Below are 19,904 nucleotides of genomic sequence, written 5' to 3' on the forward strand. Positions count from 1 at the left end.
TCTGGTAGATGATCATTCTACACCCACTTAAGTTCCAGTCTGCTCCCATTGAAGTCAATGAAGTTTAAATGTGGACTTCACTGGAAGCAGGATGAAGAGACTTCATTTAGTGTTTAGAAATATTAGTCCTTCCTCATATCATGCCATGTATCATCCTGAATAGTTTATTTGTTAAAAAGCACCAAACATAGGTAAAAACTCTTTTAAAAGAAATCCTGATACATATAATGGAATGACAATAAGCCACAGGGAAACAAAGTGGGGAGGACAGGCAAAGAGATGCTGGCTGCATCTACCCTACAAGCTAAAACTGACTTTATTAAAATCAATTTATTTACGCTAGGTTTTATAAATTTGATTTTGAGTTTCCTCACCTTCCCACATGCTCACCACAAAATCCACTTATTGCTGCCATACACAAAACACCAAATCAACTGTTGCAGCAGTGTATTGTGGAAACCTATCCCACAGTTCCCTGAGCCCCAAAGCATCCTGGGTATCTTCATTGGTGCAGCATGGGAAAAAATAATGCCCCACAAGTGGCTGTGGGTATCTGATGCCATCTTCCCACATTTAATTTCCTACATTTCATTTCCCTCATTCACCTGCCATGTTAACCAAACATTCCTTTTACCAGGCGGCATCTGGCTTGCCTGTATAAGAGATGTGCTTTCTATAATTGAGCGGAGGGTTAGTAAAGCACTTAAGAAAGGTTAGAAAAAAGATTTTGGGTTTCCCGACCAACAGGTTTTCAAAACAGGATGCAAAAGCACTGGATCCTTGGAGGCTTGGATCTGGATTTAGACCTCCTGGCAAAGAAGATCCTCAGATCAATAATTCTGTCTCAAAGGCCAGCCACTCTAGTGACAAATTTCTGAGTCTGTGTGAACAGCAGAGCTAAAAGCTGATGTGCAAACACCCTTGCACCCACTCCTTTGCAGCTAGCATTCTACGTGGCACACTAGGAGGGAGCTCAATACTCCCTGGGCCCTCAAGGAATAATCTGGAGGGGTCCCAGGAGCCAGCTCAGGGCACCAAGAGGTGGGTTGCTCCCAGACTGGGCCACAGATGCAGACCTTCCTGGACCTGTGGGGTGAGGAGGATGTACTCCAGGACCCTGAGGTGAAGCGCCGTAATGCCTAAGCCTACGCCGGTTGGACACCACCTCGGTGGAACAAGGCCACGCTCCACTGCAGCTTGGAGAAAGTCCAGGCAAGGTGAAGGATGTCCAGCAGGACTACATCTGGGACCAGGATGCTGGCCAATACGCTGTGGCAGTATCCACCATCTGCCCCTGTTACCAGTGGGCCCAGGCTTGGATCTGGGTTTAGGCCCCCTAGCAAAGGAGATCCCCAGAACAAGATACTGCACCTGAAATGTATGTGTAAGTAGACATGGGGGCTACACTGAAAATGCAAGCCTGACTTGGAGAAGTGTGGTAGTTGTAGAGCTGCTACATTGCCTTCAATGGCCTTTGGATTAAGCCCATACAAAATTTTAGTCTCAAAGGACAGTCCAAGTTTTTTCTTCTGTTGACCAAAACGGCTTCCAGGTGCCCCAGGGGACATCCTGTCCACAGTAATCAATGCTCTGTGGTGCCTGCCTCTGGCACTTCTTAAAGCTGCTGGGAGCCCATGAAACCTTATGCAGGATCTACCACCTGCCCCTATGCCCCATGAACACAGAGGAAAGTCTTGGCTCTGTGTTTCGACTTCCTGGCAAACAAGATCCTCAGAGAATAATTTGTACCCTTATACCCACTCCATAATCTAAAAGCATACATCTAAGTGTAACCCTTCTGTTAACGCCAGATGCCTGCCAGAAGGGCCGGGTTCAACTCTTGTGGGGTTTTCCTATCAAAGATACAATCAACCGGCTCGAGCCCCCACCCAGTGACCTGGGACAATTTCACCGCCGTGCTGGGTGCCTGTAAGGCGGTTCTCCCCACCCTCGCAAGCACAGAGTCTGAGATAGAAATGGCTTGTTTAATGACCGTAACCTACCCCAAGGTTACAGCGACAGATGCAGTATATCTCAGCACAGAAGAGACAAAACCCCTTTTACCCAGATACCATCCCCATATGCAGTAGAACCCAGTCTCTTGCTGGGGCTCTTGGCCCTTTTCCACACACACACAGTTACAGGGTGTACCCTCTGCGGTGCAGTCCCAAACTCAAAGCCCACAGATACATCACCAGGGCAATACTAGCTGTCCACTTGTCTGTAGCCTCCCCTTGCTGTCACCAGCCGCCCGCCGTCGTCTGCCGCCGCCGCTCCTACCGGCCGCCCGCCGGTCACCGTCGTCTACCGCCGCCGCTGCCGCTCCTACCGGCCGCCCGCCGTCGTCTACCGCCGCCGCCGTCGCTCCTACCAGCCGCCCACCAGTCGCCGTCGCTCCTACCAGCCGCCCGCCGGTTGCCGTCATCTACCGCCGCCGCCACCACTCCTACCGGCCGCCCGCTGTCGCTCCTACTGGCCGCCCGCCAGTCGCCATCATCTACCGCCGCCGCCACCGCTCCTACCAGCCGCCCGCTGGTCCTGCTGTTGTCCGCCGGTCCTAACCCCACTGCTTGGGATTGCCCTAAGGCAGAACCCAGTGATTTCAGCTCTGTGTGGCCTCAGCTGCCACTCTGTGATTTCAGCTCTTGGTATCTCTAGTGTGGGGTTTCACAAACACCCTAGTATCCAGCTCTATCTTTTAACAGGTGGGGAGGGTTAGTCAAGCCAGGCTTATAGATATATGGCCAAAGCATAGGCAGGGCCAAGGCACTCAGCAAGCTGGCTCAACCCATACCCTCCCCTTGCTGTCTCACAATGCTTTAAACCAGGGAGCCCTGTGTAATCAATGTCTTACACAGCTAAGGCGACTGCCCTGTCCCCCACAACAACCCAGAGCATTGGTGAGATCTCACAACTCCCACCTTAAATGTCAGCTTAAATTGTGATTTTACAACTACATGTTTACAATAGACCAAATCTCATGGCTTACTTGCTACCCATTAGGCTTTGCCTGAAAAGGTATCACACATGCACACCTTTTGCATTCTCATGCAGATGACCTCTGGGAGACTCATTCCTCCCAGCCTTCAGCAGCACTGCATTCCTTCTGCCACATTCCCTACATAAGTACACACTGGTGTTACACTGGATGTCGGCCCAATCAACTTTTGATGGCACTCCCTGTGGCTGTGGGTAACGGGGAACCACGGGTTAATTGCAGAGAGGGAGCCTGAGAAATGGTTGCCACATTGGAGTGAAGAGTTTAAATCCTTTAACCAGGAGCCATTGTAGGGCAAGTCTGGTACCAGCCTCTGCCTCTGGGCACTTGATGCCCTTAAGCCAGCCCCCAGAGTATCTTTAGCCACTGATGGCCCCTGAATATCTTAGCTGTGGAGGGAAACTTCCCCCAGGCGGCTGCGAAATCCCCGAATATCACAGCCACTGGAGATTTCCCCCAGGCGGCTGCCAGGCCCCTGCATAGCTGCCAGCCGCCACGTATCTTTAGCTGCCGAGACAGATGTCTCCCAGGCAGCTGCAAGGCCCCCAAATAGAGGCCAGTCTCCCTCATCCTCCCTGAGGATCTTTAGCCACAGAGTGAGACTTCCCTCAGGCAGCTCCAGGACCCTCACCACGAGCAAGCTGCCTGGCAGCATGTTCAGCACGTCCTTTTATTGGTTCGGGGTCAAGCCACGTGATGTGGCTGGACACAGGAAAGTTCTATACTGCCTGGTACCTCTGGGGGAGGGGTGGGAGGAGATGTGGGGGGCAGAACCAAATGTGAATGGCTGAAGTTTCTCATCTTATCATACAAGCACAACCCCCACCCACAGCCTAGCCACCACATGGTGCGTGAGGAGAGGGCAGTGGCTGGTATCAGGCAGCGCAGAAAACAGTTGATGTTTGCCGATTGAGCATGGCAGCAATAAGTCGACTTTGTGAGGAGAATGGGGGGAGGTGAGGATTGTCAAATCTGAATTCATAATATCCAGCATTACAAAATCAATATTAATAAATGTGAATTTATCTCGTAGTGTAGACGTAGCCTGAATCTTGTCAGAGATTCAAAATCCTTGAAAAAGAAAAAAAAAGGGGCACAGAAGTATGAAAAATTAGAAGTACCCAAGATTTTAGATGAGCAAACCAAACCAAAGGACTTTGATACAAAAGTCAAAGATCTGAATGAAAGTAATGCGTAACTCACAAACCTCAGTTCCTGGGTGTGGTGTGCTATTCCATCTAGTGGCACTGAAACCACTTACAGAGAGAATGAGTCTGCACTACAGCTTTAGCTAATAGGCAGATGGCTTTTAGCACAAGCAGTGGAGGCTTGTGCACTAAGCTCCTGAGGCCCCAGATTTGGTTCCGCCTGTCAATGATACATATGTTAAGAATGCAAAGTATTAGTGCCAAGAATTTGGTTTGATTGCAGGCCAAAGTACACTAATGCCCTTCTAAAACAGCTTTCTGAAATGAGATCTCTATCTGTTTGCCAAACTAAGGTTTATTAAAAGAACTAGGTTTTGGCAAATTTGTGTTTAGTTGAAATATAAAAATAAAATAAAATGCATAAATTATTCTATGAATATATAGGTGTAAAGATAATAGTTTGGCCAAGTTAATTTGGTTCAGCAGCTTTATTGTTAGGCATATATCAGTTAAAAATTAATTTTGTACTTGTGAATATTAGGAGCTAGCAACTGGCAAGAGCAAGTGTCCCCATACAGATATGTCAGTTTTGCATATTGCTTTTTTGTGAAACGTCTTTTGCCATTCTGGTCCTGGGTCTCTCCCAACAAATAATGGAGTGGGGATTAGGGACATAATCTTACAAAACTCTGTGCAGCTTCAACTCCCTTCAAGCCACTGAGGTTGTTTAGCGCACCCAGAAAATACCATATGTATTGGGTTCGGGCCCCGTAAGAGCCTTCAATCTGACTTTTCACTTGTCAGTAACCAATGATTATATTTGAACTCAGGTTTACATCAGCTGAACTCATTCATTGGCCCACTAGCCATTCCGGAACTGTTTCATTTTATCTCGTACATGAATACATTGGTCCAAATCCTGTGCCCATGGAAGTCATAGTGAGTTTTGTCACTGATTCTTATAGGGCCAGGTGTCCTATGCGTTTGTGCCAAAATTGATTCCAGTTACAAAGCATGTTATAAAATATTCCATCAGTCACTCAGGACAAGTGGTGACCTACTTTGCAGAGCCAGTATGACAACTATTACACATTGGAATGTCATCAAAGCAGGGTGTAACTTACATTACTGAAAAAATACAACAAACACATTTAGTAATGCACCTGACCTGCTTGAGAAGCTTGGGAATGATCTTGTGTGGCTGGCAGAAGAAATTTTTTGATGTAGAGAATAGTATCTGTTTACTGTATTTAGACTGCACATATAAAGGGCCTAGTCTTAGAGGTGCTGCGCAAACACAACTCCCATTGGAGTAAATGGGATAGATATGAGAGTGCTCTGTCATAGAATCATAGGGCTGGAAGGGACCTCAGGACGTCATCGAGTCCAGCCCCCTGCTTCAAGCAGGATCAACCCCCACTAAGTCATCCCAGCCGGAATCTTGTCAAGCTGGGGCTTAAAAACCTCTAGGGATGGCGAATCTACCACCTCTCTAGGCAACACATTCCAGTGCTTCACCACCCTCTGGTGAAGTAGTTTTTCCTAATACCCAACCTCTCCCTCTCCCTCTGTAACGTCAGACGATTTCTCTTTGTTCTGCTATCTGACACCACTGAGAACAGTTTTTCACCATCCTCTTTAGAGCTCTCCTTTAGGAAACTGAAGGCTGCTATTAAATCACCCCTCAGTCTTCTCCTCTGTGAACTAAACAAGCCCAAATCCCTCAGCCTCTCCTCATAGGTCATGTCCTTGGGCCCAAAACTACATAATTATAAACAAGATTAAAGTCATTCTGAAAGTCTAATATATTTGCTGAGTAATAGCTGAAGATATGCAGAGTGGCCTGTTCTGTGTCAGATATTTTTTATTCATGTTTTTGTTACAGTCTTATATGAAGCCTTATTTTGCCACAGATATTTAACAAATGCCTGATACGTTTCATGAGCTACAAAATATAGCAACAACCCCCATACATTCTAACAATTCTATCTCAAAACAAAGGTAGCAGGAAAACGTTTCTGTTTTGGCTGCTAATTCACCAAGGAGCTTGAGCATGTATCTAACTTTCAGCTTGTGACGAGTTCCATCAACTTCATTGGGACTGTTTAGATGCCCGAAGTTATTCATGTGCTTAAATTCCTTGCTAAACTAGACCTGAGACAATGTAAGTATTTATAACAACATAGTATCTACCTCAATGAGACATACTCCTTTATTACTTTGGCCTTGTCTCACGTGCTGCTATGGATTATGAACTACAAAAGAATTGTCCACAGCATATATAATGTTACATGCTTTAGGCATGAACATAAAGCAGATGTAAAAATTAAATTATATTTAAAAAATAAATATTGCAACAACTAGCATACAAAGCAGTTAAAACTGCTACAGCAAAGAATCATTAGAAAGTCACTTGAAAAATGGAGGGATCTCATTTATATACTTAAATATATCTATTCTCAAATTTTGGGAATGTGACTATTGTGATGACTAAAATTTCCCCTAAGTACATACTGTGCACACAGTAGGGGTGGAAGCAGAGCTAACTTCACTGCCATGCAGTCTTAATAATAGTATTTGTTAGTCTAAATATGCTCTTCTTGATCCCTTGGAGGTTTCTCATACTGTGAAATAGCATTTGGCCCTAAAGGTACTTCTGTTCTTGCAAACAATATGAGGTAATTTGGAAATCATTTCAAAATAAATGCTCAGGAATATTCCAAATCTTCAATCTGTTATTTGTATTTGGGCATTGCACAATGTTTATAAAGCACAATGAAGTCATAGCTGTCTGATCTTTATCTGGACCAAGTATCTGTTTTTGTATAGAACCAAAAAATAATTACCTATGTGTCAGATATCTTGACATTTCACCTACCTTCTTGTTTCAATTACAGACAGCTTCTGGGGTTGGGGAGGTGAATCTGGACTCCTCCTGCTGTGCACAAAAGATTTAAGTCAGGCTTCATAGAACAAAGAGGAAATCTTTGTATAAGGAAATAAGAATTAAAGGTGTTGATGAATGTAAATGAGTGTTGGAACTGATCATTTAACTTTCACAAATGTGAAATGGCATTTTCACCACTACTGAGCAGTGTCAGTTGCCTCAATATAAAATAGAACTGAGATATTAGGGTAAATTTGCTGTGCTGGTGAAGTATTATCTCGTGCTCTGCCTACAGTAAAAAGTATGCTGGTTTATACCAGTTCCCCAAACAAAATAAGCTATATGAGCAAAAGGTCTTTTTTTGCTCGTTTAACTGTATCACCACAAGACCTTTTGCTGGCATACAAATGCTGGTTAGGAGGGTGATTTTTTTACATATGATGGTAAACTGAAAAATAAATCAAATCTCACCCAGAGCACATTATTTCACTTTCTTTTCATAGAAACATTGGTTTCTTTTTAGAGGATCTATGACCCTGATCTTCTAATATGCTAATTTGATAATAGCCATCATAACTGTCTCTGGGGATTGAATTGAGGACCCCTGGAGCTAAAAATATGAAACGTCCCCAGCTTGAGGCACAGAGGGGGGTGACTCACTGGGGCCTGTACTAGACATTTCTTCCATGATCACACATGGGTTAAGAGGGATACATCATGCATGCTGACCAATGGATTACACTGAGCCCTCTATCCTTGCTCTCCAATTTAAGCACATTCTTAAATTTGAAGTACATGAATATTTCCAATACCTACTTAAAATTCAGCACACGCTTTCTTGCTTTGCTGGATAACAATGAGCATTCTCAGCATTTTACTACTATTGTTAGTGTAAATTGAGTTAAAGTAGATTGCTTCTCCTTTCTTCTTTAGGCAGCACACTTATTGTCTGTCTTACTCGATAACATATCCAACTCTTTAGGTTACTGTACTATGCTGACATGACTATTATTGATGAAGTCAAGATCTGTATGACATATGTATGTGGCAGAGAGCTGCTTTCAGGTGTGTGGGTCAGTACTGTAACCCTGTTTTCAGATTTGGATGCAGGAAACTTAATGACAGCAAATGAACACCACGTGTATTTTCTGCAGTCAAATTTAATTAAATAGACTGAACTATATTTGTAGTTCCCTCTGGTTTCTAGGAATTTATCTCCATACCAAATAAAACTCAAATATATTTATTCCAATGTAGACCTAAACCCTGTAAAGTGATGGTAGTTCAAGGTGTTTCAGTTCTTGTCAGCAACAGAAATGTAATAAACGACTCCAAACAGAACATCCAGAGCCCAGATGCTGCATGCTGGCTAAGCATTATTGCTCTAATACAAAAGTTGGAAGTTTTGTGTTCTGAAGAAAGCATGCAACAAGGGGGTTATTTATTTCATTTATTTCCCCTTGCATTTTCATGGTTCAGTACACCAGCTATAAATGTCTACTCTGCTTCCCCCGCTCCATACCTCTAATAGAACCAAGAGCCACCCTGAACATACTGTTTCACACACTGGCTATGTCTATGCTAGCACCCCCCCCGCACTTTGGAAAGGGGGATGCTAATGAGACACTTCGGGATGTGCTAATGAAGCGCTGCAATGAATATGCAGTGCCTCATTAGCTTAATGTCGGCTGTGGCACTTCAAAAGTGCCGCTTTCAACTGCGTGCGGCTCACCCACATGGGGTCCTTTCGAAAGGACCCCACACACTTCGAAATCCCCTTATTCCTATAAACAAATAGGAATAAGGGGATTTCGAAGTGTGCAGGGGCCTTTCAAAAAGGACCCCATGTAGACAAACCACGCGCGATTGAAAGCAGGACTTTTGGAGTGCCGCGGATGCTATTATGCTAAGGAGGCACTGCATATTCATTGTAGTGCCTCATCAGCACGTCCTGAAGTGTCTCATTAGCATCCCCCTTTTGAAAGGCGGGGGCGGGGGCTAATGTAGACATAGACATTCTGCGTAGCTCCACTCCCCTCCTTCAGCAGTCAAAAAAACTTTCATAACTAAATTATGGCAATAAACCACATTCCTCATGAGTCTTTGCTCCAGTCACACACCAGTTACTCAAGTGCTTTTGATACCTTCCACAAACACTTTGACTAAATGGGGGTTGCACTAGAGTAGAGTAGGCATCCTTCAGTCTGCATAGACTATGGATCACGCCCTTTAAAGTTTCAATTGAGGACTTAATTTACAGCGTCTATTGTGACTATGAAGACCCACACGAGAGTGACAGTCCTTGCTGCATCTCTTGCAAATGTAGTGGGTGTCTGGCAAGTCCTTATTGTGCTTTCTGTGCGCTCGCTTCTCCTCTGCTAGCTGTCTGATCTTCATCTTGCCCTTCTGAAGGCCCTTGTGTAACCCCTGCCTCCATCTGCTGCGGTCGTCTGCTAGTTCTTCCCAGTTGTCTAGCTCGATGTCTACCTCTCTGAGGTTTCTCTTGCAGACATCTTTGTAGCGCAGCTGGGGGCGTCCGGGAGGTCTTTTGCCAGAGACTAGCTCACCATACAGGATGTCTTTTGGAATCCTTCCATCACTCATCCTGTGGACGTGGCCAAACCAGCGGAGCCGACGCTGCCTGAGGGGGATGTGCATAGTTGGGATTCCAGCCTGCTCAAGGACGGCGGTGTTGGTCACTCTGTCCTTCCATGATATTCCAAGGATGCGCCTGAGGCAGCGCAAGTGGAAGACATTCAGCCTCTTTTCCTGGCGGGCATACAGGGTCCAAGTCTCGCTGCCATAAAGGAGGGTGCTGAGGATGCAGGCTCTGTAGACTTGCATTTTGGTGTGAGTATACAGCTTGTTGTTATTCCACACTCTCTTGCTGAGTCTGGACAGAGTTGTGGCCGCTTTTCCGATCCTCCTGTTTAGCTCAGTGTCCAACGACAGGGTGTCAGTGATGGTGGACCCGAGGTAAACGAACTTGTGGATGACCTCTAACATATAGTTGTCAATGCTGATTGATGGGGATTCAGCAACATCCTGACCGAGTACGTTTGTCTTCTTTAGGCTGATGGTAAGCCCAAAGTCCTTGCATGCTTTGGAGAACTGATCCAGCAGTTTTTGAAGCTGGTCTTCTGTGTGAGACACTACAGCAGCATCGTCTGCGAACACCATGTCTCTGATGAGGACTTCTCGCACCTTAGACTTAGCTTTCAGCCTTGCAAGGTTAAACAGTTTCCCATCAGATCTTGTGTGCAGCAAGATGCCCTCTGTTGAAGATCCAAAGGCATGCTTCAGGAGGAGTGCGAAGAAGATCCCGAACAGTGTCGGAGCAAGCACGCATCCTTGTTTGACACCGCTCCTGATTCTGAAAGCATCCAATAATGCGCCATCATATTGGATGGTTCCTCTCATGTCTTTGTGGAACGACTGGATCATCTCGAGTAACCGTGGAGGACAACCTATCTTGTGGAGCAATTTGAACAGACCATTCCTGCTGACCAAGTCAAAGGCCTTGGTCAGGTCAATGAAGGCTATGTAGAGTGGCTTTCTGTGCTCCCTGCACTTCTCCTGCAGCTGCCTCAGAGAGAAGACCATGTCAACGGTAGACCTCTCTGCGCGGAATCCGCACTGCGATTCGGGGTACACCCTCTCAGCAATCTTCTGGAGTCTGCCAAGGATGACGCGAGCGAACAGTTTACCAGTGACGCTTAGGAGGGAGATTCCACAGTAGTTGTTGCAGTCACTTCTGTCTCCTTTGTTCTTATACAATGTTACAATGTTAGCATCATGCATATCCTGTGGAACCTCACCCTCTTTCCAGCACAGGCACAGTAGCTCATGTAGGGGTTCCAGGAGTGTGTCCGCGGCACACTTGATTACCTCTGGTGGTATACCATCCTGACCAGGGGCCTTTCCTGCTGCAAAGCTGTCGATGGCTCTCTTCAGTTCATCCACAGTCGGTTCTTGATCCAGTTCGTCCATTACTGGTAGGAGCTCGACAGCATTGAGGGCTGCGTCAACCACAACGTTCTCGCGTGAGTACAGCTTGGAGTAGTGCTCAACCCAGTGCTCCATCTGTTTGGCTTTGTCAGCAATGACTTCACCAGTGTTGAAAAATCCTCATTCTGAGGTGATTAATGTGTCCCTGGCCATGGGCTGCGGTGTCTGCGTGGCTCTCCCACATCTTAACCAAATAGCCTCAGAAACCAAGCATTTTAAAATAAAAAATCTGCACTGTAAGCAGTAATGATTTTATTCCCCATCAAACCACATTAAAATTAAACTAAAACTATAAAAATTTACTTCAGAAAAGTGTTTTAAAGTACTGTATAGGGATATCTAATATAAGGTACATAGGATGACCGTTAGAAAAGGTCAGTTGTTATAAATATTCATTAGCCTAATTAATATTAATAAGTTAGAGTTTAAAATTCTGTATCCTAATAGGTAGGTTTAGGATGCCTTATGCATAAACATTATGGAGTGTTACCTGGTTGCCCTGCGGACCTGGCAGGTTGAGGTGTTCAACCAGGTCTGCACCAGCTCTATATATTTGAGAGCGGACCCCGGGGCCAGGGAGTTGCGGCGAGGCAGCGGACCAGACCGGTCGAAGAAAAAGGACTGTGTTAAAGAGATGAAATCACTAGAAGACCGAAGAACTGAAGGTGACAAGTGGCGTGTCAATCATCGCTCGCTAGCTGCCGTGGGACGCAGAAGACCAGAAGCGGATCCACAGAAGAGCTGCAGCTTGTCGTTCACTTCGAAGGCTCTGGTGATTTTATCCGGAGGGTTTGTCTGGCAGGGGTCGCCGCCTTACAAGCGTGCGCCCTGTACGGACAAACCGCAGCAGCGGTCCTGCCCTTCCCCCCATCGACCATAGCCTGTGGCTGGGGGTGGGAACTAAGGCCGTCGCATACAGGAGGTTTTTTTGTTGTACCACGTTGGTCCTTTTTTCCTCCTGTTTCTCTTTTTCCTCTCATCTTTCTATCTGACCTGTCGCGGCGCCATAAAAGCGCACCTGTGCTGGTCATACTTTCTCAGCTCGTATCAAGAGACCTGTGGGCCCGGCGCTCGGATACAGAGTGGGAAAGGAGAGGTATAAGAGATTAGTCTAGGTTTAAAAGTAATTAGGTTAGCATAGAAAAATGAGTAAATGGATGTGTATACTGTATTGTTTTTGCTGTATCTTAGCTTGTTGTTACATGTGTTAAGTGCATATTTTAGCCTGTTATTATATGTGTTAAGTGCTTAAGATATAGAACATTGTATTCTAAAGCTAGATTTAAAGAGACAGTACACATTTATTTCGTGGACTGGGACTGCCGCAGATTCCATGCATTGCATCTCATATTTTGGAACCCAAACTACCTAGATTCATTTGTAAAGCACAGGCGGCTAGACTTTAAAGCCTAGCCAGAGAACCCACATTCAACATAGAAGACTAGTGGAGGATTTAATGGTATTACACTGTATTCATATTGTATTTCGTTATCCCTTTATGGGATTATTGTAATATTAAATTAAACAGAGCTGTTACTAATAATTTTAGATCTGCTCCCCCCTCTTCCAAGGGAGGTTGAGTGACCAGAGATAACCCGTTAAAAGGGCAAACTCTGGAATACAAGTTAATTATATAATTTAACCCTTCAAGGGCAATTAGGTTCTGCAGTAGAGGGCTACCTATAAAGAGGTGGTCAAAATAGGCGGTACCGTTATAGGGGATAACCTTCAAAAGGAAAACCCCATTTTAAAACAAATAGGGCTCTGCCATAAAAGGCAACCCAAAATATATTAAGGAAAACCTTACATAGGAAAACCTTAACTACATAACACTGAAAGCTTTAAACTCCTATAATATTAAGATCTGCTCCCCTTTTAATCGACATTAGGGTTGAGCGACTGGAGATAACCTCTAGAAGGCAACTCCAGAACAACATAGTAATAAATTTTAGCTCTGTATTTCCTAATTATTTTCCTCCTTGCAGCACACGACGAAGAGCACTATGTCTGCCTTGGGATTCACCGTAAGTAGCAGGGGTTAAGTAGAGTTGCTGCCGGTTGCAGCCAAGTAACACAGTTCGAAGGCTCTGTTCTTTAAATAACAAATCCCTGTGCTAATCTAGAGTAGTAAGGGAATAGCTTAGTTTGTAGTTTTTAGATTGATTAGTCGTTGCTTTCTAAATTTGGTTCCCTTCAAATAAATTATTTTAAGTTTAACTTTAAACAGCCTGGTCCGTCTTTTTTCGGGGGAGATATCTGTTTTTGCAGCACCTAGTCACATACCCTTTAAACCTTATTGTGATTGGCCACCGCATACGTCGGCCAGAGTAGTGGGGTAAAACTCTGGGGGCATTCCTTGCATTCACTCTTTGTAGTGCGGTTGGGTGCCCAGGACGTGAATTTGACTTGATTTGGAAATTTTTATTTTTCTAACTTTTTGGTTCGTGCCTCAGTTTCCCAAGTGACACGTTCTTATTCTCGTCCTACCTCCGTTAACCAGATTTGGATTTCAGAGGTGCCATCTTGTTCTGGGTGGGTCCTAATGCCTTCCTCATACCCTTGTACATTCCTCTGAGATTACCAAAGTCAGCACAGGTCTGGATGCTGCTGCATAGCTGGAGCCAGTGGTTGTTGGCACAGTGCCTGGCTGTCTGCTGTACTGTTCTTCTGGACTCTCTAAGTGCTTGCTGGGTACTCTGGCTCAGTGAGCATTTGTACTTCAGGAGTGCAGCGCGCTTCTTTTCAATGACTGGAATCATCTCATTGGAGTTAGCTTCGAACCAGTCGTTCGTGTTTCTAGCTCTTCTTCCAAACACCGATGAGGCCGTGTTGTAAACTGTATCCCTCAGATGTTGCCATTTGGATGTCGCATCGGCGCCCCCAGGGCGGCTGCGCAGATTTTCCTGGAGGGTCTCTCTGAACTTTTCAGCTTTCTCCGAGTTTGCCGTCTTTCTGGCGTCAATGCGGGGCTTGGGTCTCAGCTTGAGCTTGGAGCAAACTAGCAAGTGATCTGTATCGCAGTCAGCACTATGATAGCTGCGTGTCAGAAGGACGTTTTTGAGGTTATTACGCCTAGTGATGACCACATCTAGTTGATGCCAGTGCTTCGAGCGTGGGTGTCTCCACGACACTCTGTGCTGTGGCTTCGTTCGGAAGAATGTGTTTGTGATGCACAGATTGTGGTACGTGCACAGTTCAAGGAGACGCTGTCCATTGTCATTCATTTTTCCCACACCGAAGTGTCCTAAGCAGGAAGGCCATGAGGCCCAATCAGCTCCAACTCTTGAATTGAAGTCACCCAAGATGTACAGTTGTTCACGAGAAGGTATTTGCGCTACAGCAGCACTAAGCACGTCATAGAACTTGTCTTTTACTTCTGGTGTGGTGTACAGGGTTGGGGCATAAGCGCTGATCAGGTGGACAGGACCGGCGCAAGTTTGAAGCGTGATCCGAAGAAGTCTTTCTGATCCGCCCATGACTAAATCCACCATTTGTAGAAGGGTGTTTCTGACAGCAAAGCCAACACCATGCTCTCTGGGTTCTTCTTGGGCTTTACCCTGCCAGAAAAAGGTGTAGTCCTTTTCCTTTAGAGATCCCGAATCTGTGAGTCGCGTCTCTTGCAGTGCAGCGATATCAACTCTGAGCCTCTTCAGTTCCTCGTTGATGACAGCGGTCTTTCGGTTGTCACTGATGGCCTGAAGATCTTCAGTCAAGCCAGTCAGCATGGTCCGCACATTCCAGCAAGCAAGCTTAAATTGTTGATGTTTCTCATGTCTTGTTGATTTTCTTTTTGGTTTGCCTGGTGCCCAAATTTCTGTCACTTGTCAGGTTCAGGAACCTTAAGCCTCACGCACCCAGCGAGGCAGGTGAACTGTGGCGGGACAGTACCCTATTGGCTGGGGGCTGCCCAGCTTGAGGCGGGCGGTGACTGTCCAGTGAGATGCGAGGATCTCTCCCACCGTCGAAGGCAACCCCTAGCGCTCGTTCTCTATGCCAATAGAGCAAGAGCTTATAACCAGTATCTGTTGCCTCCCGTGTTGATGCAACGCTGTTCAACGATGCCGGAGTACCTCTCCGAGCGCGAGCCTGGGCACTTATTATGGAGACTCTGGGCTGCCCAGACACCAGTGTCCCCGTTGGCTTTACTGATATAGTCCAAAGGAGAGGATAACCTCCACGTCTGGTACCAGCTCAGCTGCAGGAGTTGCCGGGACAGTGCCAGAAGTTGACACCAAACCGCCTTTGGACTCCACTCTGGATTTTCTGTCAGGGTTTACTCCCTTAACCTTTCTCCTTCCCAGGATAAGCCAAAAGGCAGTGGGGTGTGGAGAATGTGGTTAAGGATCCCACTACTTCATACCTCTGTCACCACGAGTCACCATAGCTCCCTGTGCAGCAATGACCTCATATCCCCGGGACCCTCCTCCCCACCTTTCACCGCCCCTCCCCCCAGCTATGATCACCATAGGACCCTCCCCAACCCACTACCCCCATCTGCTCCCATGTCCACCCTCCTCACTGCACTGGCCTCTCTCCCCCCAGATGCTCTCAGTGCCCCCAGGTCCACCTTCCCCCATCGCTGTTCAGGCTCTTCTCTTCAGAGACTCCTTTTCCTGATAATGCCGTCTTGCAGGGCACAGGTGGAACACCATACCTTGTTCGCTGGGAGCCTTTTAGGAGCTTGACTCATTCCTGCCAGCAGGGGCAGGTTGTTTTGTGGGAAAGGGTCACCTCCAATACAGGATAAGTTTCAGGACCCAATTTATTGTTCAAACAGAGACAGTTCTGGGTTACAGAAAAACAAAGTGATTCCTTCCCCTCACCCCCAGGCTTTTCCCATTGTCTTTCTGAAAGAACAAGAAGAAGTCCTATAGCACCTTCACACCTCTTCCTTAAATCCCAGGTGTGTCATGGGACACATGAGCAGCCCTTAACCCTTTCCTGGATGTTTTCCCCTATCAAATAACAATAGTTTTAAACATATTTACAATGTACTTCCCTCAAAAGGCACTTGGGATGCACACATTTTTGAATAATTTACAACTGAAAAGATTATTACAATGTCTATAAAAAAGCTAAATACTTTGGTGAAGAAGGCAATTTGTTGAACTAGAAGACAGAAACAAATTATTTTTTCTATTTAAAACTAGCATTGATAATTGGGGTTGGGGAAGGGATGCTGGGATGGAGGGGACAAGAATTAATAGAAACTTATCTTTCCATTGCTAGTGTGATTGGAAATGGCAACTTTATATTCTTCTCTTCTATGACCCTGTGTGCTTTACAGAAATAGCCATGATTAATTATACTAGTGACACACAGCAGTGTCCAACCTGTGTTTTGAAATGTGACTACTGTATTTTTGCCTGTGCAGAGAGGACCATGTTTGTATATGTCACTAGGTTAAAATGTAGTAACAGAGAGATAGCTGTGCTAGTCTATACACCATCAAAACAAAAAAGCAGTCCAGTAGTACTTTAACGACTAACAAAATAATAATGATCTGAAGAAGTGGGTCTGTCCCATGAACGCTCATCACCTAATAAATTATTTTGTTAGTCTTTAAAGTGCTACTGGACTGCTCTTTTGTTTTGATAGGTTAAAATGTGTTCTCTAACATGATTACAGCATTATCTTCTGACCAAATAGACATTAAAAAACCACACAATGCTATATTTGAGATATCAGTATGCTTAAACATGGTAATTATCAAAGTTTAGCCACAGCCTACTTGCTTAGGCTCTTCCTCCACCAACAAACAGGTTCTTTCTGTGTGGGTAATCCACAACCTAGCAGCTGCTGCTAACCAGGGGACTGGGACAGTTTAACTATGTCACTCAGGGGTGTGCATTTTTCTCACCTAAGTGACATAGCTAGGTCAATCTAAATTTGATGGGAAGGCCAGGGCTAACACGGTCTATGCCACAAAATGATGCCAACAAAACGATGTGTTAGCTAGGAGTGTGAAAAAAAATCACGCCCCAAACTGAGCTAGTATTGCTGGCAAAGCCCTCAGGATTGTCACTGCGATGCCGACAAAAGCTGCTCTCAGCATCTACATTGTAAAAGAAGAGGCGTCTGTCCATCTGTGCCACCCCAGCCAGTCCGCAGGGCTGGAGCTGCCAGTGGAACTCTGCGCGCTTGCCAGTCCCTGGACCCAGGGCTGTCAGGATCCCCTGGCCCTGACTACATCCCCGGGGCTGGAACTGCCATTGGAGCTCCATGCCCAGGCCAGCTCCCAGCCCCAGGGCTGCTGGGATGCCTCTAGCCCCAGCCAGATCCCCAGGACTGGAGCTGCTGGGCTTTCCCCAGCCCAGTCCCTGTGGCTGGAGCTGCTGGCAGAGGCATACGCCCTGTCTGGCTCCTAGCCCCAGGGCTGCTGGGGTTCCCCCGGCTCTGGCCAGATCCCTGGGGATGTAGCTGTTGGGCTCCCCCCTGCTTGGACCCTTTGGCTGGAGCTGCTGGCAGGGCTCCATGCCATGATTGACTCCACAGTCTGGGGCTGCTGGGCTTCCTCCTGGACCCAGCCAGATACCTGGGGCTGGAGCTGTCGGGCTTTCCCTGTCCGGATCCTCAGGGCTGGAACATTCTGCTAGCTCCTGGCTTGGTAAGTGCCACTAAGGGATGGGCCCTGCTAGTAGTTGATAATATCGGGAAGGAGGTATTACTATGCTGTCAGAACTCCTCCTACTGCCTTATACTGTATCTACACTAAGAAGTTATACCTGCACAGGATCTGTAGCAAGGAAATAACCTAAGCAACTTGTCCACATAAAAAGTCTATGGCAGAGCAGTGAACTAAAACCAGGTCTCGATTTTCAAGCTAGTGTTCTGATCCTATTAGGATTATATTTGGAATATGTATACAATCTACTCAAGCGGTGAAGACATCTCATTTTGGTCACAGGCGGATCTTGGAAGAATATCAACATCATTTTTACCCCCCAGTCTGACTCTTGATTTGGACAACTTGACATTAGGAACTGAGTGGAGGTCACAAGATTTATCTAACACGGACCATCAAATCATCATTAGAAAGCAAAAACCAGACTTGGAACTTGCAAGCCTAAAATAATCCACTCTGTATCTATGGCTACAGATCTGCTGTATATATAGTATTTTGCTTAATACTGTGTAAGAATAATTTGTGGTTTTAAAGGGCTATCTTCAATAGAAAACAGGAATCAGCAGAAAACTTAAATCAAGAGATTCAATACCGTTTTGTTGCATGTTAAACATTCTTGTAGAAGAACTTGCACTAACTTGTATATCATAGGCAAAATGAGTACTGGTGTGCATATACAAAAAGAGTACATAACCAAGAGTTCCCTGTGCACAAGAAACAAGTTGACTATCTCTAATCCATGACTCTATGGTTTGGCAACATCCATGGTCCGGAAGCAGAGCTCTGGGAATTTGGAGTGTGTGCTCTGTCTGGGAATCTGGCAGCAGAGGGGGCCGGCAGAGGGGCCAGGAGTGGAGCTGGCCTGGAAGCTGGGAGACCAGCTGCGTTCAGGAGTGGATTTGGTGGCTGGTAGGGGAGCCCAGGTGTAGGGGCTGCAGCAAGGAGGGGAGCCCAGCATCCAGGAGGCTGGTGGCTCCCCAAGAGAGCCTGTAGGCCAGCAGCAGAAGGGGCCAGCACTGACCTCACTGGTTTGGCAAACTCCCTGGTTCAGGACTGGCCAGTTCCCAAGGATGCTGGACCAAGAAAGCCCAATCAGTCTGTTATGTCCTAGATTTCACAGCTTAAATGCCACATACACTGGTTTACATCATTAGTGAAACAGCAAAGGTTTCCTTCATTTGGTACAGTTACAGATCTTCCCTTAAAGGTTTTTTCCTGTGGCAGCTGCAGACAGAAGTGCTATCATCAGGTTGAGGTACTTGTTCCATTCCTTCTCTTATTTCAGGTTTGCTGTCTTGGTGGTTGGCATATTTCTGAAATATGTAAGTGACATTTAAGAGAGCTGAGATACTAGCATGTAATTAATGTAACAGAATTCTCCTCCCTTCTCAAACCTCGCTTTAAATTTTCTTCCTACATCATTAACAGCCTCTTTACCAGGTTTGCATTGCAAAAGCTACTAATCCACTAAGTTGCCTCTGGAACTTCCTTTAATGTTGTGCCTTTTGTCCTACTAAATGTCAGCTTTAATACTTTCATCAACAGCACTTAATAAAAACACATGGAAATGAGCTATGATGATTTGCATACTCAGAAGTTTCCAAAGTGATGTCGTTAACCTGTGCACACATAGGAGATCTGATTCTGCATAGCAGAGCAGCAAAGCAATTCAATACCTAGAGGGTATCTATGACACTGCGTCTACACCACAAGATATAATCAATATATAATAAATTTGAATACTTAATCTCAATATTATGTATTCAAATAAAATGTCCACAAAGCTTATTGATATTCAACTCAGCTTTTCTCCGTGTCAAATCTCTGTGTCTCCATTGCCCCATACAAATGCAACAGCATGAGCATTGCACGGTGGGTACCTATCCCAGAGTGCCGCAGCCGCAGTTGCTTGTGGGTGTTTCATGTTGGAATCCCAGAATTCCAAGCACTATCCCAGAATGCACTGCATCACTAACCACACAAAAAAAGAACTTGGAGATCATGCCATTTCCTGCTGCAGCATTCCAGCACAAGCATGGGTCCACGAACGCTCCAACTCACAGCACGGATCATTACGGCAACCACAGTGGCTGTCACGCAATTTATCCTTCAATGCCAAAACTCAGTGATGCTTGGCTATCCTACTGCTGCTGCTGACGAGGAGGAGGAGGAGGAGAATAGTGGCTTGGAACAGCAATTGTACCAACTGCAGTCCAAGTACTCAGAGCTGGTGGCCGC

The 19,904-nt window shown here is 45.8% G+C and overlaps 1 protein-coding gene across 1 annotated transcript in view; it reads right to left on the bottom strand.

The window, feature by feature from the left end:
• Positions 1-15,785: 15,785 nt before the first annotated feature.
• LOC142008082 (protein O-glucosyltransferase 3-like) overlaps positions 15,786-19,904 on the bottom strand; it is an 86,164-nt gene continuing 82,045 nt past the window's right edge. The window contains exon 8 of the mRNA XM_074984992.1: positions 15,786-18,979. Coding sequence (XP_074841093.1) covers positions 18,854-18,979 — 126 coding nt within the window. The 3' untranslated portion in view covers positions 15,786-18,853. The remainder of the gene's footprint in view (positions 18,980-19,904) is intronic.

Source organism: Carettochelys insculpta, chromosome 1 (assembly GCF_033958435.1).
Source record: "Carettochelys insculpta isolate YL-2023 chromosome 1, ASM3395843v1, whole genome shotgun sequence".
NCBI classification, from domain to species: Eukaryota; Metazoa; Chordata; order Testudines; family Carettochelyidae; genus Carettochelys; species Carettochelys insculpta.